We start from the raw sequence: 24,857 nt of genomic DNA on the forward strand, positions 1-24,857 counted from the left end.
AGAGAGAGAGAGAGAGAGAGAGAGAGAGAGAGAGAGAGAGAGAGAGAAAGAGAGAGAGAGAGAGAGAATGAGAATGTCACACCAGAAGAGCTGGCCCTGCTTTTCCCTTCCTCAAGGAAGAGTACGCCAAGTGTTGATTGCTCATTAAGCAACCTCTTAACAATTTGGAGTGTATCCAGAGGACAAACAAGATGACGGTGGGCCTGAAGACTTCACTGTACAAGGAAGAGTTGAAGGAACTGGAGCCGTTTAGATTGGAGAAGAAAAGGACTTGGACTTTTTCTCTTTGGCCTCCGAGGGCAGAATTAGGAACAGTGGAGACAAATTTAGCAGATTCCACCTGAGGAAAACTCCAACAGCAAAAGGTTTCCAAAAAGTGGAAGTGGTTGTCTGAAAAGAGAGTTGGCTCCCCATCCCTGGAGGTTTTAACAGCAGGAGCTAGATGGTCTTTTGTCGGGATTTATGCTAGATTGGGGTTAGACTCATCTGGGGGGTCCTTATGTTAAGGAACTCACAGATCACTTCCCTATCCCACCTTCTACACTCTAACGATGCAGGTTGAGGCCTTCTCTGAAACTTATTCGGCAGCGAGGTGGCACAGTGCATAGAGCTCCAAGCCTGGAGTCAGGAAGACCTGAGTTCAAATCCAGCCTCAGACACTTCCTAGCTGTGTGACCCTGAGTAAGTCACTTCACTCTGTTTGCCTCAGTCTCCTCATCTGAGAAGGAAATGGCAAACCAGTCCAGTATCTCTGCCAAGAAAACCCCCAACGGGGTCACAAAGAGTTGGACACAACTGAACAACAACTGCGACCTATGGTGTTAAAGAGTTGCCAACGGCAGAGATGTGAGCTCTTGGCCCACATGAGGCCTGCAATGCTCTGAACTGCAGCTTGATGTAATTGGGAAATATTTAACAAAATAAATGCAAAATTCAATAAAACAAAGATAATATTAATATGTGGTTTTCTAAGTCCACATGCGGCCCACGGAGATGTTTCATTTAGTGGCGCCTGTTTCCTCTTGAATTTGTCTCCACTGGCCCAGGGCACTGAAAGGTTCAGTGATTTTCCCAAGGTTACCCAGGCCTCAAAGGCAGGGCTCCAACCCAGGTCTTCTGGCCTCTGAAGCCAGTCTCCATCCACTATCTCAGCTCCCCCTCAGATAAGATGTGAGTTATTCTTGACGACCTCATATAGTAGTGAGGAAAATAAGTTTACAGTATGACAAGAGGGTGAGTCATTACTTTTTATTTCTAAGAGTTTAAGGAATTATCTGTGTCCCACCAGCCCTCAGAGCTGGAAGGGACCGAAGATGTCATCCGATCCAGCTGCCCTCCATTTTACAGATGGATAGAACAAACATTAAGCCAAGATCAAACCCAAGCCTCCTAGCTCCTGGGCCAGGGTTCTCTCCACTGTGCCCCACCACCAAGGAATAACACTGATCCTGCTTTAGCTCTGTTGCCTCCTCAGCTCCCGTGGTCCCCGACCACCCAAGTCACCTCAGCACCCCCCCCCCCCCCCCCCCCCCCCCCCCCCCCCGTTTGCTTGGCTGTCCAGAGAGTTAGGCTCTAGAAAGGAGAAGCATGTGCCCACGGCAGGGAAGGAGTTAACACTAGAACCACACCCCCCACCCTCCATCCCAGTGGCTGCTGCCTCCCCAGTCATTAAGAAAAATCTGAGTCTCTAATCCCCAAGCTGTCACCTGGAGCCCAGGCCCAGCAGCAGCCTGGGCATCCACAGAGGCCTGTGAGAGAACACCTGGTGCTTATCTTGGGCGTAGCATGAGCATGCTTAATTAAGATGATGGGCGGGAAGAGTTCCTTTATTAAGAGCTGGGGGCAGCCTGGTGTGTTTGCTGGAAGCAGCCTTGCCCAGGTGTATACAGTGTAGATGTTGCTCCAGGATGTAGCCACCTGAAAGCTAACACTGTGGACAGCCCTGGATGACACCTGGGGTGAGGGTGGAGACAGGAGGGGGATTCAGGCCTTCTCTCCAGCTCTCATTGACTTGCTCTCCCTCTCTCTCTTCCTCCATCCTTCCCCTCTGCTCCCTCTGGTTCTTCCCCACCCTCTTGCAACACTTCTAGCAGATAGTACAGAGAAGAAGGCAGCGACGATGCCAGACTCACCGGCTGAGGTGAAGACGCAGTCCAGATCGACCCCACCCAGCATGCCACCCCCACCTCCAGCCGTCACCCAGGGAGCCACACGCCACCCTTCCTTCACACCAAACACAAGTAAGTAGTCACGCTGCATTCACCGTCACCCGGGAGGCCAAGATGGGAACCACCATGATGGGGAGACATTTATAACATGGCAGGGAGTTAGAGATGGCCAGAGTCATCAGACAGAATCTGACTTTCTTATTTTACAAATGAGGAAACTAAGGACTAGAAAGAGGAAGTAATTTGCTAAAAGGCGTAGAGCTAGCCCAAGACGGAGTTCTCCTGGTTCTCCATCTGATACTATCTCCGTTGTATCACTGGGTTAAGTCATTCTTCCTGATAAGAAGTGCCAACCTGTGGGAACTCGGTTTCTGCATCTATAAAATGAGCCTATTAGAACTGCAGAATGTCTAAGGTCCTATGAGTGAAGGCCTTCAGTTGTGTTAGACAGCTGAATGTGCTAAGGATGTGTTGTTTTTAATCTCATCTTGTTCTGAACCAGGACTCCAGCCATCTCCATCCCATGTGACCATGTGTCCTCTCCCCTCTTCCAGCTCTCTGTTATGTACTATATTCCCCCTATTAGAAATTAGAAATAGAGGTTCCTTAAGAGCTAAGACCAGCCAAATGGCTTATATTTGCATCCCCAGTGCTTAGCGGAGTGCCTGGCACAGAGGATGCACTTACTCAATGTTCCATCAATCTAGAATAGAAAAAAGGGTAATTTCAAGGGGAAGGATCTTAGAGGATATTAACCCTGGCCCCTCAAGGCTATAGAAAAGCATTGGACCCATCTATATGCAGCCTTCAGCCTAGGATCCCCAAAGGGGCTGCCAAAAATTACACCCTACTGGGTGGCAGGTCAGTCTGCACCCATATCCGGTCTTCAGCCTAGGAGCCTCAACAGGGCTGCCCAAATCAGGCCCTACTGGTTGGTCAGTCCTCTTGGATGTTGACACCAAGTGACCTAGTGCCTCAGGCTGGACCTCGGGTACGTCAGAGCACTGTGCTCAGAAGGAGATCTGTCTTCGTGTTCATTTTTTTAAAAAAGGTTTCACTTCTTTATATACCCCAACCATTTCCTGATATATCCCTCCCCATCACTGAGAACTGCCTTATGATGAAGGAAAACAATGAAACAAAATCAGTCAACACAACACCTGTATCTGCCAGGGTATGTGGCTTTCCAGACCCTTGGTCGCCCACCTCAGCAGAAAGGAGGGAAAGGTGTTTCTTCATCTGTTCTCCTCCTTTAAGAAGGGTCATTGCAGTGGACCCAAATTCAGTGTTCTTTCTCTTTATGTCATTGATCATGTTGCTAATGGTTCTTTGTTTCACTCTGTGACAGCTTTTCCCAGACTTCTCTGAATTCTTCCTGTTTGTCATTTCTTGTAACGATACCATTCTATCACATTCATCGGCCAGTTTGTCAGCCCTTCCCGTATCGCTGAGCATCTACCTTGTCGTTTCCTGTTTGTTTGGATTTTTTTGCTACCCCACAAAGCGCTGCTATTGATATTGGGGTACACAGGGAAAATTCCTTTCTGTCTTTGACTTCCTTGGGACACATACCCTGGAGTCCTATTCCCATTCCAAATAAGTGAGTGGATCTCCCAGAAGCGTCTCCATCTTCCATATCCCTACCTAGGTTCTAGGTGTCAAAATCATTCTTTGGGGATTTCCAGGGGAATAAAAAATAGGACTATATTTTATCTTTGTATCAAAATTGACCTTTTTACCGTGGAGAATGGGGTGGAACAAAGCAGTTGATGGTGCTGTTATGGGGAGGATGACCCTCCTGCCATCTTTGTGGAAATGATGATAGCTATGGAAGATCTTTCTGCAGAGAAAGGCTTCTCCACCCTCTTCAGCAGAGAACAGCAACTGCTTTGTGGATTAGCAAAGTGACCTGGAGTTGGAGATTGGAATCCCCACCTTGCTAGGTGGTATAGGAGATAGAGTGCTGAATTGGAAGTCAGGAAGACTTGAGTTCTCATCCTTCCTGCAGCCTCAGTTTCCTCATCTGTAAAATGGGGACAATAATAGCATCTACCTCCCAGAGTTGCTGGGAAGATCAAACAAGGTACTAGACGGATGTCAAGTGCTTTGCAAGCCTTAAAGCACAAAACTAATGATCGCTGTCGTTATTAACATCATCTGGGTCCGTCGTTCCTCAGAAACACCTTGCCTGACGCCGTTGCATCTGTTTTAGAAAGAAATAGGACGAGAGACCTTAGCAATGAGCCCATATCGTCCCATTGATCCCCACAGCAAAGATGGGAATCAACATTCACACCCTTATCTCTGGTCCATGAATCTCCCTCCATCGCCTGCTTATGAAGCCCTTCCATCTCTAAGTCTTTGGATTGCTGGTTAACTATGATCTCACCAGATTTTGGAGCCTCTTCTGCTCTCCTGGGGCTTAGGAGGAGCAGGAAGCTGGCCCTGAAAGAATAGGATGCTAAACTCTCTAGGAAGGGTCTTGGGGGATCATCTGTGGTCCATCTCCCTCATTTTACAGATGGGGAAACTGAGGCCCAGAGTAGATCAGTGACTTGTTAAAGTTACACACAGTTGTGTGTCCTCTGAAAACAGTAGAGTCCTGAGGTCCTTCTGTGAGCCTGTGCATTGGCAGGTGTCCAGGTCTCACGCTCCAGAAGGGCTGTAGACTTTAGCATCCCCTTCCCCCGACTCCTGCAGCCCATCCCCCCAGGCTCCTGGCCGTTGGGTTAGAGGCATCAAGATTTAGAGAGATAATTGAAGAAGAGCTTTATTGAATAGGCTTCACCAACAAACATTTTAATCGATACAGGAAGGCAGCCCGAGTAAGCAATTAGACCGCTTCGGGTAGCTCTGGATGAGCCAGCCCAGCTGGTAGAGGAGGCAGCTTGGCAGGAGATCATGGGCCCAAGGTACTCTGGGATGAGCTGAGCCTACTCCCACTTTTCAGACTCCTTTTATAGATCTGAGGTCCCTTTGAGAGTCGTGTGCCCCCAAATTGCTAAGCGATCTGCCTGATCCTCCCTTCTCTCCTCTGTTGGCCAGGAAAGGGAGTTTCTGCAAAATTGCTTAGATTTTTAAATGTCCCTGAGGAATTTCCAAAGTCTGCTAGAAGGTTAAGAGCTGGAAGGGGCCTTAGAACATAGGATGTCAGAGCTAGAAAAGGACTTGGAATACAGAGTGTCAGGGCTAGGAGGAAGCTTGGGCTATAGACTATTCAATCTGGAAGCAGCCTTCAGGAGGCTGGTAGAAGTGGGAGGGCATGAGGCCTAGAGTCAGGAAACTAAACCTGGGCCCTACTGCTCATTCCCTATGTGACCATGGGAGAGCCACCTTCTGAGCCTTAGTCTCTTGTCTTCTGTAAAAGGAGGCTAATCAGTCCAACTTGTAATCTCCTACAAGGCTGTTGCAAGGAAGGCTCTCAGAGTGCCACAGTTAAAAGAATCGTCCTTACCCAGTCTTACCCTTTCTTTTTAAAGATGGGGAAACTGAGACCCAGAGAGGGAAAGCAAGTTTGCCCGAGGCCACACAGCAACTAAGTGGCAGAGCCAGAATGGCAGAATCAGTTCATTTATTCAGCTTCTACTGTGTGTGATGCAATGTTCTAATAAGAGACACACTTTCTCAGGGAGCCTCCAGTCTGTTAAGGCAGATCAAGATGAACACTAATGACTATTTCATAGACTAGAAACCACATTTCCTGAGTCTGGGTCCAACAGTCCTTGCTCCTACAATTGCATTGGATGCTTAGGAAGATGAAGGCACAAGGCAGCCCTCACCACGCTGCCTTAGACATAGCCTAGGAGTCCAGCTCTGGCCCCTGGGCACTCTTGAAAGCTGGCCCAATTTCTTCTGCAATACAGCAGTAACCTTTTGGTAGCAGTGGAAAAAGCATCCAAAATTAAGATCCTCACAGTTCAAGATCAAACATAACTTCTCTTTGCTTATTATATTCCAAGGAGAAGTATCAGGGCATGGGGCAGGGAGGCGGATTGTGTGTGGAATAACAGTTTGACAGTTAACTAAGCCTATGCCATACATACATTTATTCTTTGAGAATCCTTTAGAATGGGAAAGAAAGAGGAATAAACATTTATTTAGCACCTACTAAATGCCAGGCACTGTGCTAAGCACTTTACAAACATTATCTCATTTGATCCTCACAACAACCCTGGGAAGTAGGTGCTATTATTAGCATTTTACAGATAAGGAGACTGAGGCAAACAGAGCTTAAGTGACTTGCCCAGGGTCACACACCTAGTAAACATCTGAGGCCAGATTTGAACTCAGGTCTTCCTGAGCTTTATCCATAGTACCACCTAGGTGTCTCTGTATTAGTTGAGGGCCTACTGAGTGCAGTTATCCAAGTTCTTTTAAGGTCTTTAAATAGAGACTGAATGAACGCTTGAAAAGCATGCTTTGAGCAGGGTTTGGGGTGACTGTTCTTGGACCCTTCCTCCTCTGAGCATCAATCATAGGATTGGATGATTAGAGTAGGAGGAGCCTTAGAGATCATTGAGGCCGAGGGTACCTATCCTGAGGGGGGTCTGTGAACTTTTTGCTTTAATTTGATAGCTTTATTTCAATTTAATCGGTTTCCTTTGTAACCCTATGTGTTTCATTTTATGCATTTAAAACCGTGATTCTGAGGAGGCCTCTTCTCCCAACATAGTCCAACCCCTCATTTCACACATGAAGAAACTGAGGCCCAGAGAGCTGAAAAAAATTGTCCCAGTGAGTGAATGTCAGAACCCAGGTGTTCTGCCTCCAAAGCTAGTTGTGATTCTTTCCTCCATCAGACTGTGAGTCTCTGATTCTAAGAAGTATTGGGGAGGGGGGTCTTTTTCTTTTTCTTTCTCTTCTCTTCTCTCCTCCCCCTCCCTGGCCACTGGTCTAAGGCAGTGCAAATGTTAGTTTGGACGCCAGATGTTCCCTAATTAGGAATTGAGTTCTGATAAGCTGTGATCTGATGGGTTTTACATTTAATCCAAGCTTTGGAACAGATGTGATGGCTCTGTGTGTGTGTATATGTCCCTGGGTCCATGCCCCTCTCTCCCTCCCCCCATTACTTCCTCCCTGAACATTTCCTATCCTGAATTTCACACACTCAGCCCCGTGTTTTCTCTGCAGCCAATTTGCTGGAACCAGGGCCACTGTGTTTAAAGTACACAGGAGTAAGGCAAGAGAGACAGGTGGTTCTTTCGTAAATGGTTATTTTTCTCTCTTTTCTGGTGAACATTGAAAATCTGCTACCTCTACTCCAGCCACAGACTGCCTCAGAGCTGGCCAGAGATTTGTTCTCTAAATCATTTAATACCCTAAAAGCCTAGTGGTTAACCACTTCAGGCGCCTGGGTGCCCAGAAGGCTGAAAACAGCTCAGGGATGGATTATTGGGGGGAGCAGTTTCAGAGAATGGCAGGTGTTCCCCAAGTTATTCCCCCACCCCAAGACTAGAATTCAACGATTTCATTCAGTAAACTTGGATTAAGCTTGTAGTGTGCTCAAGGCAGTGCTGATGCAGAGATTTTTAAATTGTGTGACCCTACCCTCAAAGAGCTTACATTCTAAAAGAAAGAGAGAGACAGAGACAGAAAAACAGAGAGAAACAAAAAGAGAGAGAGAGAGAAGAGAGAGAGAGAGGATGCCCAGCGTACACAGTTAAATATGATACATGGTACGGAGTGATGGCATCAAGGGAGAAATCCAAAGTGCTCTAGGAAAATTTGAAGCAGGAGGCAATACTTTGAACTGAAGGGTCTAGAGAAGGCTTCACCAAGAGGGTGCACATAAGGCAAGCCTCAAAGGAGGGGAAGAATTCTGAAGGTCAGGGTTGAGGAGGGAGTGTATCCCAGGGACTGGGGACAGAGTTGGGTTTGGAGAATAGCTATTAGGCTAGTTGTACTGGACTATATAATATGTGAATGGTAGTGACATGAAAGAACACTAGAAAGGTAGGTGGGAGAATTTTCAATGCTGAACCAGATAATGCTGGAGGCAGTAGGAAACCTCTGAAGATTTCTGAGCAGGAGCATAGTCCAGGGAGGGGCAGCTATGTGGTTCAGTGGACAGAGCACTAGACTTGGAGCCAGGAGGGTCTGAGTTTAAATCCGACCTCAGACACTTACTAGCTATGTGACCCTTGGCCAGTCACTTCACTTCTATTTGCCTCAGTTCTTCATCTACAAAATGAGGACATGCTGGAAAAGGAAATAGGAAAGCACTCCAGTATCTTTGCCAAGAAAACGCCAAATGGAGTCATGAAGAGTCAGACACAACTAAAATGACTGAACAACAATAACAATGATCCAGTGCCTTAGGGGGCTGTTACTATAGTGCAGGTGTAGTAGCTGTGTGAGTAGACAAAAGGGGACAAATGTAAGAAGTATGGTGGAAGCAGAATTGACAGGTCTTGGCAACCCATCAGCTATAGAAGATGATAGAAGGAAGTCGGAAAAAAGGAAGGTTGGGGGAATGAAGAAGGGTTTCGTTTGGGCAATGTTGAGTTTGAAGTAGGAGTGAAACACTCAGGTGAAGATGTCCAGCAAGAGGTTGAAAATGCTCAAATGAAGTTCAAAGGCAAGACTTGGGCTGAATCTATAGGCAGGTGCTGTTATTAGCCCCATTTTACAGATAAGAAAACTGAGGCAAACAGAGGTTAAGTGACTTGCCCAGGGTCACACAACTTGTAAATGTCTGAGGCAAGATTTGAATTCAGGTCTTCCTGATTTTAGTCTTAGAGCACTGCCTAAGTGCCTCTGTATTAGTTGAGTGCCTACTGGGTACAGTTATCCAAGTTCTTTCAAGTTCTAAGTGGAGGCTGAATGAATTATTGTGCCAATGATGATTAGTTCCATGGAAATAGATCAGATCTCTAAGTGAGAAAGTATCAGGGGAGAAAAGAGAAGAGTGGGAGACAGAGCATTGGGGGATGCCCATATTTCCAAGACGGGACTGGAACAAAGAAAGGGAACTGAGAAAGAGCAGTCAGAAATAAAGGGAAAGAACCCAGGGCAGAAAGAAGTCATGACAGCCCAGGGCTGAAAGAGTATCCAGGAGGAGGGGGTGGTCAATGAAAAGGTCAAGGCTGAGGATTGTCAGATTTAGCAAACAGAAAGTCATTGGTGACCTTGGAGAGAGCAGTCTTGGAGTCGAGGATCGTGAAGCCAGACTACAAGAGGGGTAGAGGAAGGAATGTGGTGAAGTCGTGAAGGCAGCATGGTCCACACTGCCTCTCCCTTTGAGTTACAGTGTGGCGGGTAGCTTTGGGGTGGGGGTGACGGAGGAGAGGGGGAAAGGGGGAAAGACAGGGTCAAGAGGAACTGGGGTTCTGAGTCAAGAGGGCTGGACCTAGGAGAACGAAGGATGGCCCAGAAGCAAGGAAAGGTGACCTACCATAGGACTTCTCTTCTTGTCATCTCTCAGTCTTCTGATCAGTCACTCAAGCATTCATTAAGTGTCTACTGTGTACCAAGCAAGAGCCAGTGTAGTTGATTGTGACCTAACCTGGGAATCAGGAAAACCAAGGTTCAGAGCTTTAGCAAATACTAGTGATGTGGCCTCAGAAAAGTCATTTAGCCTCTAGGTAACTCTCTAATACTATAGTTTGGGGTTTTTTAATGATCATTTTACTTTAAATTTATTGTTTAGTGACAAACACTTATCCTCTCTCCCTCCCCTCCAATTGAAAAGAAAAAAGAAACTCTTGTGACAAACACATATAGTCAAACAAAACAAATTCCCAAGTCCCAAAATATGTTTCCAAGACAATGAGTTGCAGAGAAGGTGCCCCACCTCACGCTGCATTGGTAGAGAGAATTTCCCTACCGACAGTCCCCTGTGCCAATGAAATCACAGCACCTACATGCCAGGCACTGTGCTGGGCATTATACACAGAAGTTGCTTTCTTTTGTCCCTCTTCTGCTCATAATAAATGTTTTCTAAAGTTCTCTCTCCAGAATCCATCCACACTTCAGCATAACCTTCCTCCCATGCTTTTGGTAGTTTGCAACCTCTACTTTCCTGGCCCTGAATGGGACTCACAAATCCCAGGTCCTCAGGCACAGTTTGTAAAAAATTAATCTAGTTTTAAGAGAAATGCCTGTGGAGCAGGTAATATAGGGGTGCCTATCACTAGGTGTCTCACTAGAGGGGAAAATTCATTTTTTTAACTTTTGCAGAGCATTTCAGAGACCCACCTTCCTCTTCCCCCATTCCACCCAGGGCCTTGTACCTCCTATAAAGGCCCAGACCCACGAGACACCAGCAGCCAGGCACAACCCCCATCCTCACTGACAAAGACACCTGTGATTCTCCTCCAAATTCTCAAAATGCTGTCTAGGCAAGGGGCGGGGGAGGGGAGGGGAGGGAAGTGTTGGCTCTGTCCCCATCAGGCGCAGTAAGCCCCCACCCCGGACCTGCCTTTCCTGACAGCATGTTTTTTTTTTTCTTTTTCTTTTTTTTCTTTTGCTTACAGATCGAGAAGATGGGCCTCCTACGTTTCTGCCCCCTGGCCGCTTCCATGGCTGCTTGAAGTGGTCTATGGTCTGTCTTTGTAAGTAAAATGATAAAAACTAATCCCACGGAGAAGGGGCTGAGGGAGACCCAGTGGGACATACCTCTGCAACATCCCCACCAAACAAGATCAAGAGGAAGAATCCCTCTGACCTACCGTCCCCCTCCTTCATCCCCATCCCAAAGCACCCTCCCAAGAGCTCTAGGGAGTGGCCTTAACTGGCCATCCATTTGGGCAAAGGCCTACAGAGGCTGAATTCTGATCCTCGGCCCTTCAGGAATTAGCAGGGGAGAGAACAGTAGGACGCGGCAAGGTCATTGGCATTGGGGGTGAGGGGGAAGGGTAGTCATCTCTCAGTCCCCTTTGGCTTTCTGGTTGTGTATGCTCTTCTCTTTGGTATCTGTGGCAGAGAGGGAAGGGATGTTTGTGAGTGAGTGGGGCCAGGCTCTCCTCCCTCAGAACTCCTTGAAAATGCTCTTATGACCCTCTCCAGGGAGGAGCATTCGGCTGACACATTAGGAGGCGACAGGGTAGATGGCAAGGGTCGATAGAAACCTTCAGCTTAGCAGAGCTAACTCATTAGGCACCTTGTAGGGTTTCCCCGTTTCCAATCTGCCCCCCTTAGATTGGACTCCGGGCCCGGGTGGTATTGGGAGAGTCACCAGGATGCAAGCTTGTGCTCACCGACTTTCAGCCAGGGGACATGTGTGCAGTTTAACTTAGTAACACACCTGTCACTGGAATGAAAGCAGTTGTGGCCATGTGGTTATTTTCGGCGTCTCTTTAGCAAGTTGCTGATATTACCCCGCAGCTAGAGCGAGCGAGAAAGCGAGTGCGAGCGGGAGCGAACCTGAGCAGGCACGGGAGAGGCAGGGCTGCTGGCTTCCAGGACGACCCAAACACGGCGGGCAAGGTTAGTAAGCGAGCAGAAGGGAGGGAAAGAGCCCCAAGGTAGCACCATCCCCAGCAGACGTGTCCTGTCCTTGGGCCATCCAGAGGACAGCTCCCGAGGAGCCAAGGGACGGGAGGGAGCCTTCCGGGAGGGGACAGACCAGTCTGGACACGGCGGCAGCCACCCTTCTCAGAATTAGCATCTGAGCAAAGCAGTGGGAACTCCGTTCCTCTCTGGTGATGTCTCCCTTGGCGATGGATAAGTATATCTTAGCTGAGTCTTCACAGTTGCTGGCCTTGCCTCTGGATGTGTGTGTGTGTGTGTGTGTGTGTGTGTGTGTGTGTGTGTGTGTGCACGTGCACACACTTGTATGTATGTATGTCTGTATTTTTAGCAGGTTATAGATTGGGGAGAGATACAGGGATAGATAATTAGTTTATCAGTAAAGGATCTTCCAAGTCTATTTAAAAACTACTCTGGACAAAACCTTAGAGAGGGAAGTGAAGAAGCAGAGCTGGTCTCACGGGCTTTTTTTTTCTTCCCTTCATTTGCTGTGGCTCTGGGCATACTCTAGTGACCCTAAAACTGGAATGAAACCCTTGGTGAGAGTTAATCCCTCCTTAACCAGTCCCTGTATATGAGTTAAGTATTCTAGAGAGCCGCCATATTCCCTGGGAGAACTGATCCACAGCTGGGTAGAATGTCAGAGCCAGAAGGGGTCTTCCACAGTCGAAGATCATTTAATTGAGCCCCCTTCCTTTTACAGAGAAGGGGACCAAGGACCAGAAAGGGGGGAAAGACTTGTCCAAGATTCATGGAAGAGTGGAGATTAGAACCTAGGCCTCTTGGTCCCAAGTTCTTTCTATTTCACCTGACTAATTCCTATGTCTTAAAATCATCCTAACATGAAATTAAGGTCCAAGTAGATGTCATCTAGTGTAACCCCTCTGTTTCTACCAAGCCATGTTAAGACCTAATTGCTTTGAACATATAAACACATCACACCAATGCCATAGAGACAATACATATTAAACTATTCAGGTATCATTCAAGCTATGCACACCTGTCTTTGGGACAGAAAATCCCTGGAAAGTAAGCAATAAGGAAGTGAATGAAGAGTCTGTCTTAAAATCAGGAAGACCTGAGTTCGAATTCCACATCTGACACTTCCTGGCTACGTCACCATAAGCAAGTCACTCAATCTGTCCAGTGCCTTCCCTTCTGTTTCCGGTTTTTTCCTATATATAGCTTATTTGTATGTACTTGCTCCTGGTCTCCCCCATTAGATTGTGGGCACTTTGAAGGTAGGGACTGTCTTTTCCCTCTTTTTGTATCCCCTGTGCTTAGCACAGTGCCTGGCATATAGTAGGCTCTTAATAAATGTTTATTGACTGATTCTCAATTAGACATTTTCAATCAATAAGTGCCCCTAGACAACTTTCTAACTGAGCAGGAACCAGTCTTCATTGATAGGGAAAGTTTCTAACACATTAATGAAATCACAGGCCACGTCCACAAAAGGGGGGAGTGGTAATAGGGTGAAGTTAATTAAAATCATTAATGGGCCCACACCCTACAGGATTCTGAAATGAAGGTTCTTAATCTAGGGTTCACAGATTCCCAAAAGGTGTATGGATAGATTTCCAGAGTTCATGAATTTGGAAGGGGGAAAAATTACACTTTTGTTTTCAATAACCCTCAACTGGAATTTAACATTTCTTTCAATTACTTAAAAACATTATTCTGAGGAGGCCATGACACAAGAAAGGGTTAAGAACCCCTGTTCTAGAATAACCCTGACAATCAGTCCCACCCCTCCCCCTCCTGCCCAGAGGCATGGGCAGTCCTGGCTGATGGTCAATTGGCCCTAGCCTGAGGTTGCAGCTGACTGGCTGGACAGTCAACAACTCAAATCAAATCACAGGATGATGCTGACCCATGTCAGTCCTGAAGTTCTGAACAGGGTATAAGCTGGGGTCTTCCACCTACCCCGACACCACTTGGCAGTATCGCAAGAGTCCCCAGCTCTTCCCTGCCTTGAACATGAAATCATAGAACTTGGAAATTGGCAAGAACCTTTGAGACCACCTCCTCCAACACCCACATTCTGAAATCGAGGAAACAGGCCCAGAAATAGGGAAATGATTTGCCCAATGTCACACAGCAAGCAAGTTGGGGAACAGAATCTGAGCCTTTTGACAGTGGATAGGTGACCTTTGTAATTAGCCCCACTCAGAGAAGTGATCAGACCAAAAGGTTGGTTGGGGCTGGAGGGATTCTGATAGGCTCACCAGCACCTCTAGAAGTGGGCTTGGCATTGTATCAGCATCAGAGTGTCAAAAATAGGTACTCCCTGACCCACTGGGAAATATCATTTGAGGATTAATGTAGGGTAGAAAGGCAGCTGCCCTTCCACCATGTTCAAATCCCCCCCTCCCCCCCGCCCCACCAAAGATACTTAATAGCCATTACCGAGCAAATCACTTAACGTCTCTGAATCTCAGTTTCCTCATCTGTAAAATGAAAGTGTTGGATTTGATGACTCTAGGGTCCTGTGATCTCAGGTTAGATTCTGTTCATATCACGTGCCCAGGAGTTCATGAACACACAGGCACATCCATGCATATACACCCTGATTCCAGAAACCCAACCTCACACAGTGATTTACTCAGGATTTGAACTCAGATCTTCCTGACCCCAAGTCCACCTCTCTATCCACTACACCATGTAGGTGCCTCAAGGATTTGTTGTATGATCTGAATGGCCAGGTTGTGTGGGTTCAGGGGCCTTCCTCTCCTAATGGGTTTATTCCTACAGAAATAGCTTCCATATGTGTCAAGGGACAGTTGAGCCCAGAGCAGAAAGTGCAAGAACACAGCCCCAAAAAGCCAGGATCCCTGGGCCAAATGAATGATGCAGTTTTCATGGGGCAAAAGAAGAAAGTTAGTTGTCTTACCTGAGATGGTAAGGTGGTAAATAAACCAAAAGTATTTTAAGGAGGAGAGGAGGTGCCCAGGAATTACGTGACTTCAGTGCATTGACCCACTATGGACCTGTCTGTCCACTGCCTACCCTTGGCAGATGTGGGGAAAACATAACTCTTTGGAGGCCAACTAGGTCATGGATTCATCAAACGCCCAGAGGAGGAAGATGAAGCAGATCTTGCTGCCCATCAGTCAACATCATCATTGAAAGAACACTTACTTATTAGCTCCCTGGGTGAGCATAGCTCTACGGTTAAACCAGAATGATACAGGGCTTTCTTTGAGGGCCCAAGACTAAATTCTCTCAACGTTGACTTCTAAGGGGAAGAAGTAACCCCAGCAAACATACTGAAGACAGCATTGTGAGCACACATTAACACAATGTCAAAAATCTGTGATTTCACCATTGTTTAAAGTTTAGCAGCTAAACTTTCAAGAGGTCCTTGAGGCTCAGACACATGAAGTGATATGTCACATAACTAGTGTGTGTCATAGGTCAGATTTGAACTCACATCTTCCTGATTCCAAGGCCACCCACTCTGCCTGCTACATCACACAGCCTCTCAGTCAGTAAGAAAACATCAGAATGTGTTCTGATATCCTTGTGTCCTTGAGATTGGAAGGAATGTGACTGCTAATGAGCAGGCGGGTGATTTCAGACTGTATCATCTACACGCCGACTAGGGCTGAGGTGAGGAGTGGGGGGTGATGTGAATAGCTTTCCGCCACTTTGTGCTGAGACAGGAGTTGCTTATCCTCTGAAGGCGTTTCTCTTTCCAGAGAAGTACCTCCTGGAAGTATCCACTTCAGACCTCACTGGGATACTGTGGGCTTCCACAAGGAATGGTCCAGTCCCTGGCCACAGTCCATTGAACTATAGCTCCTGCTGAGCCCAGCTCTGTCTCCGTAGACAGCTATGGCTAGGACTTCAAGGTCCCAGCCATCTCTCCTCTGTTCTCTCTCTTGCTCTCCATTGGTGCTCCTTCCATTTTTGATTCTTGGTTTGATCTGGTGGACCTGGTGGCTGCTGGGGCCCAGTGCTTTGCCAGCCTGGGGACTCTGAGGCTAGTTGGGAGTGAGAAAGTCAGATGTAGGCAACATGGAACCACTGACCATTAAAGAGCAAAAGACCTGAAAGAGGTTATGTGATGCTACCTCTCACTCCTCGCAAAATCTTCTATTCCACAGGCATGTATTAAGTGCCTACTGTGTGCAGTATAGCACTGCTAGGTGTTTCAGGAGTTACAGAGCTTAAACAAACTAGTCAATTCCTCATGAAGTTTACTCTTTGTTGAGGGAACCAATCAGTCAACCTACAAGCATTTATGAAGCACCTACTATGGGCCAGGAACTGTTAGGCTGCTTGCATTCTGTCAGGGGAGAGCAGATAACTCTAGTACACGTTGTGTGATCTGCGCATTAGAGAGTTATAAAGTACAGTGGTGTGTGAGGTCCAGGTGGGGGATGTTTGTTACCAGCTGAGGGAACCACAGAAGGCTTCATTGTGGAGGTGGCATTTGAATTGGGCCCAGAACAATGGGTTGGAGTTGAGAGTGGAAGGGAAAATGTTACAAGTGTAGAGAATAGCTCCTATGATGGAGTAGAGCTGGGCTTTGGTCTGCTGGGATCAACCCAGATCCCTCGACAACCTAACCCATCCCCTGGTGATGGGGCCAGTGGAGGTAGATAGAAGACTCATGGGATTGGAATTTAACCCATTAAGCCCAAGTATCTGAGTTCAAGGTACCAGAACCTCTGAGAAAGTAGCTACTGGCAAAGAGTTGGGGGAAGGAGTTAGCTAGCAACATAAGCTAAAAACTTAAGTCAGATCTCTCATTGGTCCCTGGCTAATTATATAGTCCCCACACCTAGAGAAGCCCCTCTTTTCCCTCCTGCATGTTTTATCATCATCATCCTCACTACCACCACCATCATCACCATCATCATCCATCTCATCATATATTTGTCTAATGCTTTGCTAGTTAACAAAGTGCAATATATATACAATCTCCTTTGATCAATATTGCAGACATTTATTGAGTGCCTAAATATGTGCATGACCCAGCAATAGATGAATTGTAAACATGGTTAGGACCCACAACAAAATGAAAACACACCTAGAGTGTAGTTTTCCGGCATAAGCAAAGATTCCCCCCTCACCCCCAGCACTTTCTTGTCTACAGTTTCTCCTTCAATAATTACACACATTTCTGGAGAGATGTCAGACTTCTATGGAGATTTACAGATATGCTCACAACAACCCTGTGAGTTCAGAAGTGCAGGTATTATTACCCTCCCATTTTGCAGATAAGGAAATTGAGGCTCTGGTGCATATTGCCCTGGGTCATACAGCTAGTAAGGATCAGAGTTGGGATCCAAACCCACATCTCCTGACTTTGAATGCAATGATTTTGAGATTTCTTCTCTGCAGTCTGGGAGTAAGTAGCCCTCACTCCTATAATCTTGGCTCAGATGCTTATGAACACCCTAAAAGTTCCCTACTTGTGGTCAACAGCTTTCAGAAAAAGTTATGGAACATGGTAATGTCCTGGTGCCAGGGAAAGATCCTACTGCCTATAAAATAAAACTGCTTTGTAAATCTTAAAGTACTTAGTGAATGTGAAGTTTTGGTTACTAATTATCATTAATTACGTTGTTAACAATTATTGATAATTGTTACAATATTGCCAGGAAGATGTGCAAGATAGAATAGGAATGTCCTTGTGTTTATTTTAGGATAGGGGTACACCATCTTTTTATGTTGAAGCTTCTTTCCTTTCCCTGAAGCGTTACATTCACTGTAGGTGGCAGGGAAGGTGTTGACCATAACATCCTAGAGCTGTCGGGAGAGGACTCACCGAATGGCTGTTCCCTCTTCCACATTGGAAATTCTGGAATACCACCTACAGGAAGGTGTGGTGGAGAGAGGGGTGGGACAGAAGCAAATGGCTGGAAGATTTATCACTTAATTCCTCAAGATTTACCTAGAGGTCCTGATCTTCTGGTGGCAGAGCCTCCAGAAGTAGGAGGTTGTGACTGTTGTCATGGGTATGGAATGGAAGAGAGATAGCCCAAGGACCCCTCAGTTATCTCATATGGTGGGGACCTTGAATGCTTAGAGCAGAACAATCCCCAAATGATGGGGCTTAAAATTTCTGTTTTATAAAACATTTAAGGTAGGAAACCCACTGCCTTGCACATAATAGATGCTCAATAAATGGGTGCTGAAGTGACCTGAATTTAGGAAAACTGACTTTCATCCTCACTTACCATGATGTCCATGCATCCCTACCTCCACTCCTCCCCACCCAAACCCCCCAAATCCAGCACCAACTGACTTCTCGGGCCTCTTCTCTCCTTGCAGTGATGAATGGAAGTAGCCATTCCCCAACGGCGATTAACGGAGCCCCATCGACCCCCAACGGGTTCAGCAATGGCCCAGCCACCTCTTCTACAGCCTCACTGTCCAACCAGCAGCTCCCACCAGCCTGTGGTGCACGACAGCTCAGCAAACTCAAACGTTTCCTTACCACACTGCAGCAGTTTGGGAATGACATCTCCCCTGAGATTGGGGAGCGGGTCCGCACCTTGGTGCTGGGGCTGGTGGTAAGCTTTGCCTCACATTTCAGGAACAGGTGGCTTTTTTTGGTGGGGGGAGATCATCCACCTAATCCCATGCTCAGAGCTGTGCCAAGGGTCACTGGCATCAGAGGCATGGGTACCAGCCAAAGCACACTCCCTGCCCCATAACTCCAGGAGCTCTGAGAGCCCAGCCCAACCCCCCAAGATGGGGTGGCTTGGTGGTCCCTCCTGGACTTAGTTTCAGTCCTGGTTTCACTCCATCAAGGAGTCACTTCCACTTACCCACCTACTGGTATGTTCTGACCCTGCTAAACGAGAGCAACCATTCTCTCTTAAACTATATCCAGAGTGACCCTCCCTCCTTCCCCAGCTCAGGCTCTTTTTTCAATATTATAGAAGGATCTGAGGAAGTCATCTAATCCATGACCTCACCTTCCAGCAAAAACATCCCAGAAAAATGAAACTATATTCCATTTCTGAAGTGGTCTTACAAGGAAATGTCAGTGTCTGTCCATAATTCTCTTCCTATTTCTCAAAAAAACACCCTACTTCTCACCTAACATAAATCTCAGTGCTTTAATAGATCAAGCATGGAATTTGGGCTTAGGGAGTCATGGGTTCCAATTCCTCCTCAGACACTAGCTATGTGAATATTGAATTTTTCTGAGCCTCCATTTCGCCCTCTCTAAAATGAGAATGATGATAACAGTTACTGACATGGTTGTCTCAAATGAGATCATGTATGTGTCAAGTACTTTGCTTTGAGACACTACATAAATATGAGATTATTATTACTATTCCTCTTATTTTGCCTTTGATGAAAATGGAGACAATGCTCTGTATCAGAATCCCTCATATTGTTGTATTCCTTTGTCTCTCCTCTGCCTTCTCTTTGGGATAAAGAATACCAGCCATTTGATGCTTCGTAGAAACAGAATCCCAAAGTGTTAGAGTGGAAGGGACCTTAGAAATTGCCTAGTCCTCCCCACTCACTTTACCAATGAGAAATTGAGGTCCAGATGAGGGGAAGTAACTTAGCCTAGGTCACACAGTTAGTGAGTGGCCAAGACTTGACCCAGGTCATCTGACTTCCAAGTTCAGGGATCCCCACAGGAATGATTTTCTAGCCCATCCTTCCCTTTGGTGGTTCCCCTCTTTGCCCGATTATGTTTCCCAGATCAGCCTAAACACTTAGTTTATGAATCTATTTCCTTCTAACAAGGAATAAGATGTGAGTGAGGAGGGAGACTGGTCTGGCATCCAGAGAAGACACCTCTGTGGTTTCTGAGAGCCTGGGCAGAAATTTGAGAAGGAAAAGACAGCCATGCAAACCTACTTGAGTTTTCTGGGCAACCTAATGAGGGAGATGAGATAACGAGCAACTTCTCTCCCATCCCACTTTGGGATTGTGACCATCATTAACCAGCCTGACCAGTGAATAGGATGTTTCACGTCCCAGTCTCTTGACTATAGGAGTCCCCACTCCCACCTACTTCTCAGCTTAGGAGAGACATCTTTGTAGGAGGTACCCATTAGATCCCGTCTGGGAATGAGACCATGTGGTCAAACAGCACAGGGAGGCTCTCCATGGGAGCAAGGAAGCTGCCATTTCCTTTGTCCATGTCTGGAAAGCAATCTAAGCCATTGCTCCCAGGGGCCAGCCTCATCTCTGGCTCCTGGAGCTGAGTTGTAAGTCATTCCCAAAGTAGTGAAGTGGCCCCAGGAGGTAACAGGGTACAAGAAAAAGAAAGAAGGAGGAGGATTCCAGCCCCAACAACTAATTTCAAAACCTTAGGCAAGGTGCTTCTACAAAGTAGAAGGAGGGCAACCTGAGAGGGGATGGTACTAGCAGATGGGGAATGGAAGGTAGCAAGAAAGGCATCCTCCAGAAGGTGATGCCCCTGTGGACTAGCCAGCCCATCTCCTTTACAAGAGAGAGGATGAGACCTTCCATCCCAGGGTTACCAGGAGGAGCAAATGTGATGCCAACACACATGGCTACCTTTGGTGGAACTGATTTGGTCCCTTTCTTCCTCTTTCCTCCAGAATTCTACCCTGACAATTGAGGAGTTCCATTCCAAACTCCAAGAAGCCACCAATTTTCCTCTGCGTCCATTTGTCATTCCCTTCCTGAAGGTAAAGACTCCTCTAATTACCCTTGTTTGCTAGAGTCCTGGGAAGGATGAGATTTCTTCTCCCACCTCAATTCTCTGTCTGTCTCTCTGTATGTATGTATATATAGTTGTATATGTATATTATACATATATGCGCATAAGTATATACACATATGCACATGTGTATGTGTGTGCGTTTTATATATATATGAGTATTGTATGTGTGTACATGTATGTATGTGTGTTTTATTATTGCTTCTACCATTTTTTTTTTTTGCTTCACTCTCACTTCCTAGGGATTCCATCACCCAACATGCGCACATTATGTATCCCTTATTCCACATCTAGAGTCCACTGCTTCTCAGCCAAGAGGAGAGAGAGAATTCATTATCGGTTTCCCCTAAAGTCACAATTGGTCACAAAGTTCTGACGCCTTTCAGTATCATGTTTTTTAACAGTGTAGAGGTCACTGTGAAAATTAAATTAATCCATGAGCATTATTCAAGTGTTTACTTACTATGTTAGCCCAGGAACTGGGCTAAGTGATGGTGATGAGAAAAAAACCCCAATCCCCATTTTATATGTGGTCAAACATATATATAAATGGGGCTAGACCAAGCAAAAGGAAGATGACAGAGAGGAAGGCGCTAGCAAATGGGAGGGGAACTGAGAGAGAGCTCCTGCAGAAAGTGGTATTGGGGCTGCACCTTGAAGGAAGCCAGGGATTCTACGTGGCCAAGATGGGAGGTGGGAGAAGAGAGCATTCCTAGCATGGGGGACAGCCAGTGCGAAGTCACGGGCATGAGATATCGATCGTTCTACATGAGGAGCAGCAAACAGGCCAGGATTGTTGGACGCTAGAGTGAGGGGAAGGGAGGGATATGGAAGATGGGAGAGCTAGGAAAGGATCGGGTTGTGAAAAGCATTGTTATTGTTGTTATTATCCTTCTTCATCTTCTTGTCCTTCTTCTCCTTCCTTCATTCTCAGAGAGGGCTAGTGACATCACAAAGCCTTTAGATTAATCAATTCAAAAATAGTGATCATGGCAGAGGACTGGAATGTGGGAAAAGTCAGATTTCAGGGGAGAATATTGTAAAAAGCTTTAAATGCCAAACCAGTGACTTTATCCATGCTCCTAAAGGTAACCGAGTAATTACCCAATGCTGCAGTTCATTGTTGGGGGTGGGGAGAGAATATGACATGGTGACATCCAATGCAAATTTGGAAGGCCAGATGGAATGTTGTAGCCTTTAGAATTCTGAAAGCTCCCTACATCTTTAGTATAGCCTAACGGGACTCTGACCGAAAGTTCAGAGCTGAACTTTAGGAACATCTCTTTGGCTGTTGAGTGGAGGATGTATTGGAGTGGGGAAAGACTTGACTGAAGCAGGAAGAGCAATTAGGAGACTTCTCCAGTTCTAGGTCATGGTCTATTCTAATAAGTCATAGTTGCTTCAAACCAGTTCCAACCAGTGGGAGCTACAGAAAATCTTTTTTAATGGGTTCAACCCAGTTCAGACCCAGTCACTGCCATCGCCCTGAGAAAGTTCAGCATCTTTATCAAGTGTAAACTCCAGACTTTCTTTTTAGAAATCATAGACTCAGGGACAGCTAGGTAGCTCAGTGAATAGAGCTCTGGCCTTGGAGTCAGGAGGATCTGAGTTCAAATCCAGCCTCAGACACTTAACACTTACTAGCTGTGTGACCCTGGGCCAGTCACTTAACCCTGATTGCCTGACCAAAAAGAAAGAAAGAAAAAAAAAGATTAAAAAAAAAAAGAAAAGAAATCATAGACCCATTGGATGTAGATCTGGAGGGACCTTAGAGATGGTCTAATCCAGGGATGAGAAACCTGCGGCCTCAAGGCCATATGTGACCCTCTAGGTCCTCAAGTGTGGCCCTTTGACTGAATCCAAACTTCAGTTCACTTGAGGACCTAGAGAGCCACCTGTGCCTTTGAGGCCGCAGATTCCCCACCCCTGGATCCATCCTCCTCCTTTCACAGATGAAGAAACTGAGACCCAGAAAGAAGCATCTTTCCCTAGGCACTGCAATCCTGGCTGGGCAAGTCACTTAACCTCTGTGTGCCTCAGTTTCCTCAACTGTAAAATGAGGATAAAAATAGCACCTACCTCCTGAGGATTGTTGTGAGGATCAAATAAGATCATATTGGGGGTTTTCTTTATTTTTTCTTTTCCCACTTTTTAAAAAATGTTTTTCTCAATTACATACAAACAAAAAGCTTTAACATTCATTTTTTAAAATTATGAGTTCCAAATTTTCCCCCCTCCCCTCCCCGCCTTTGAGAAGGCAAGCAATTTGATATAGATTATATATGTTCTGCCAATGTATAACGTTTACCAAATTGCTCGCCTTCTCAATAAGAGAATATTTGTAAAGCACTTAGCACAGTGCCTGGCATATAGTAGGCACTTAATAAATGCTCATTCCTTTCCCCTGAAGACACACAGTATTAGGTAGCAGAGAGCCCGGATCTTCTAACTCCATTCATTTCCCATTCTTCTGTCCTCTCTTGGTCTAGCCTGAGGAAGGGTCCTCCCTAATCCTCTTGTGTCAGGGTCCCATTAGGCTATGCTAAAGATGTAAAGAACTTTCAGAATTCTAAAGACTACAACATTCCATCTGGCCTTCCAAATTTGCTTTGGCCCCACCCACGTTCAATAGGACCTTCTAGGTGGTCTTGAGACACTGATGTAAGCCTGAGACATATAGGAAAGCTGTGCTCTTCGGCACCGCTCCACCGTGGAACCTGTCCAGGGTTCCATCCCAGGGCACCCCATCATCCCTTTTTTCTTTTTCAGGGAAGCTCCTCACCCGCACTTTTCCCCCTCAAAGGGCTGGTCTGCACCGCTGCTTGCTGTGGTTCTGTTTTGCACACGCGCTGGGTTCCTCCTTCGTTTTTTCCTCCTTCCTGCACACACACCCACTCACTGCCTTGCTCACACTCACAAGCCAAAGGCAAAGCTGGAGCTGTTTGCAATAAAGTGAGGGTTTAGGCCCATCTGGTAATCATTTGCAATTCATTAAAGCCCTTCCCTTTTCTTCTTTTAACTTAATGCTGAGTCTGCCTCCTTCCCATCTTTGGGGACACACAACGCGCTGGCGTTTCTGTCAGATCAAATATTTACAGCAGATGTTCTGGGTCTGGCTTCAGCTGCCCTTGTTTATCAGAGGAATAGAGGAAGGGAAAACAATCTTTTGCATCTTTATTATTCTTTCTCTTTTTTTCTGACCTCCCTTCCCCTCATAGGTCAGGGTTTCCCATGGCTTCCCAGCCCACTCTCAGCAGGACCTCAGAAAATACTCCAGGTCCGCCTAGAAGGCCACCACCATATTCCCTCCTCTTTGTATGGGAAACAGTTAGAGAAACCCACCTAGGAAGCTGAAAGGGCAAGATCTCTGCTGGAAAGAGCCCACGGTGGGGCAGGGGAAGGGGCATCATGCCAACCTGAGCGCCAGCCCTCCCTCCAGTGCTTAGCGCAGAGTCTGGCCCACAGTAGGTGCTTCATAGCCCACAGTAGGTGCTTTATAGTTGTCGGTTGACTTGACTTGACTGATGTTTACTCTACTGCTATATAGGACCTGAGACAAGGTCCGCAATGCTTCTGTGCCTTGATTCCCCCATCTGTAAAAATAGCACAATAATATCACACTGTAGCTTTCTTGCCTTTGGGCTTTCTTCCAGACATATGCTAGCTGGGCTAACTTGGCTTTCCCTTCCTGACCTTGTCCAGAAATTGCCAGTTAGTTGCTCAGGGCTATGACATGCACCAAGGGAACAGAAAGAATGAGGCTCTCTTTCATCCTATGTGGTTCTGTGAGGGTCAAGCCAGGTTGGGCAAAGACAAAACAAACAACCACCACCACAAAATGTTTCCCAGTTGCGTTTTCAGAGGCTGTTTGTAAAGTTACTGTATGTTAGCTATTGGGCTCTGCCTGGGATCCTGGTCCCTGCCATCACTAGCTAAGTCCACTCACTGTCCTCCATATGGGTGGATGACTTCATCCCCCTTTCTGCCGCCAACCTAGAACCTTTATTTCCAGGCATTAAGTGACTCTTCTTGGGCCTCAGCTCCTCTCATCCGAGGGCGCCTCTTGCCATGGATGGGGTCTGAAGGGCAGACTCCCAGGCCTCACTAAGCTCCCTTCCCTTTCCTATAGTGTGGTAAATGTGGCATCCATGCCAACTCACCAGCCTGCCCCTGCCAGGAAAGGAAGGTTTTTCACTTCCCTGACGAGGGGACCCTGGGGATCTCCAGGCAGACTCGGTTGCCTTCTGACCTGAACCCCAGTGCTGGCCTTAGATTTCATGTCCTTCTCTTCCCTTCCCCGCTGCTGCCGCTGGGTTCCCTTCCCCTGGTTTTAGGTTGCTTGGCCCATCCTTTTTCAGAAACTGCCTCATTAACACGTTGTTGAATGGAGCTTGGCCTTTCTGGAGCCAGGGAAATCACTTTACACTATTCCCTTTGCTCCATGTTGGCACCCTGGTTCCAGCTGTTTCCAACCAGGGATCCAGATGCTTTCCATTATCCTAACTGCAACCAGCCGGCCCCAGTTTGTTTCCCATACACTCTCTCTCTCT

The 24,857-nt window shown here is 46.6% G+C and overlaps 1 protein-coding gene across 7 annotated transcripts in view; it reads left to right on the forward strand.

Moving 5' to 3' along the window:
* Positions 1 to 24,857, forward strand: part of CBFA2T3 (CBFA2/RUNX1 translocation partner 3) — a 114,558-nt gene that overhangs the window by 73,202 nt on the left and 16,499 nt on the right. For 3 of the 7 annotated variants that reach the window (XM_027846090.1, XM_027846064.1, XM_027846074.1), the window contains exons 3-7: positions 2,091 to 2,240; positions 10,643 to 10,720; positions 11,493 to 11,594; positions 17,922 to 18,163; positions 20,186 to 20,275. In XM_027846090.1, coding sequence (XP_027701891.1) covers positions 2,120 to 2,240; positions 10,643 to 10,720; positions 11,493 to 11,594; positions 17,922 to 18,163; positions 20,186 to 20,275 — 633 coding nt within the window. In that variant the 5' untranslated portion in view covers positions 2,091 to 2,119. Of the gene's footprint in view, positions 1 to 1,712; positions 1,766 to 2,090; positions 2,241 to 10,638; positions 10,721 to 11,468; positions 11,595 to 17,921; positions 18,164 to 20,185; positions 20,276 to 24,857 lie in introns of those variants that run through there. The other 4 variants (XM_027846101.1, XM_027846086.1, XM_027846082.1 and 1 more) reach the window with 4 other exon arrangements.

The sequence above is a fragment of the Vombatus ursinus genome, unplaced genomic scaffold (assembly GCF_900497805.2).
Source record: "Vombatus ursinus unplaced genomic scaffold, bare-nosed wombat genome assembly UNPS02005286.1, whole genome shotgun sequence".
In the NCBI taxonomy this organism is placed as follows: domain Eukaryota; kingdom Metazoa; phylum Chordata; class Mammalia; order Diprotodontia; family Vombatidae; genus Vombatus; species Vombatus ursinus.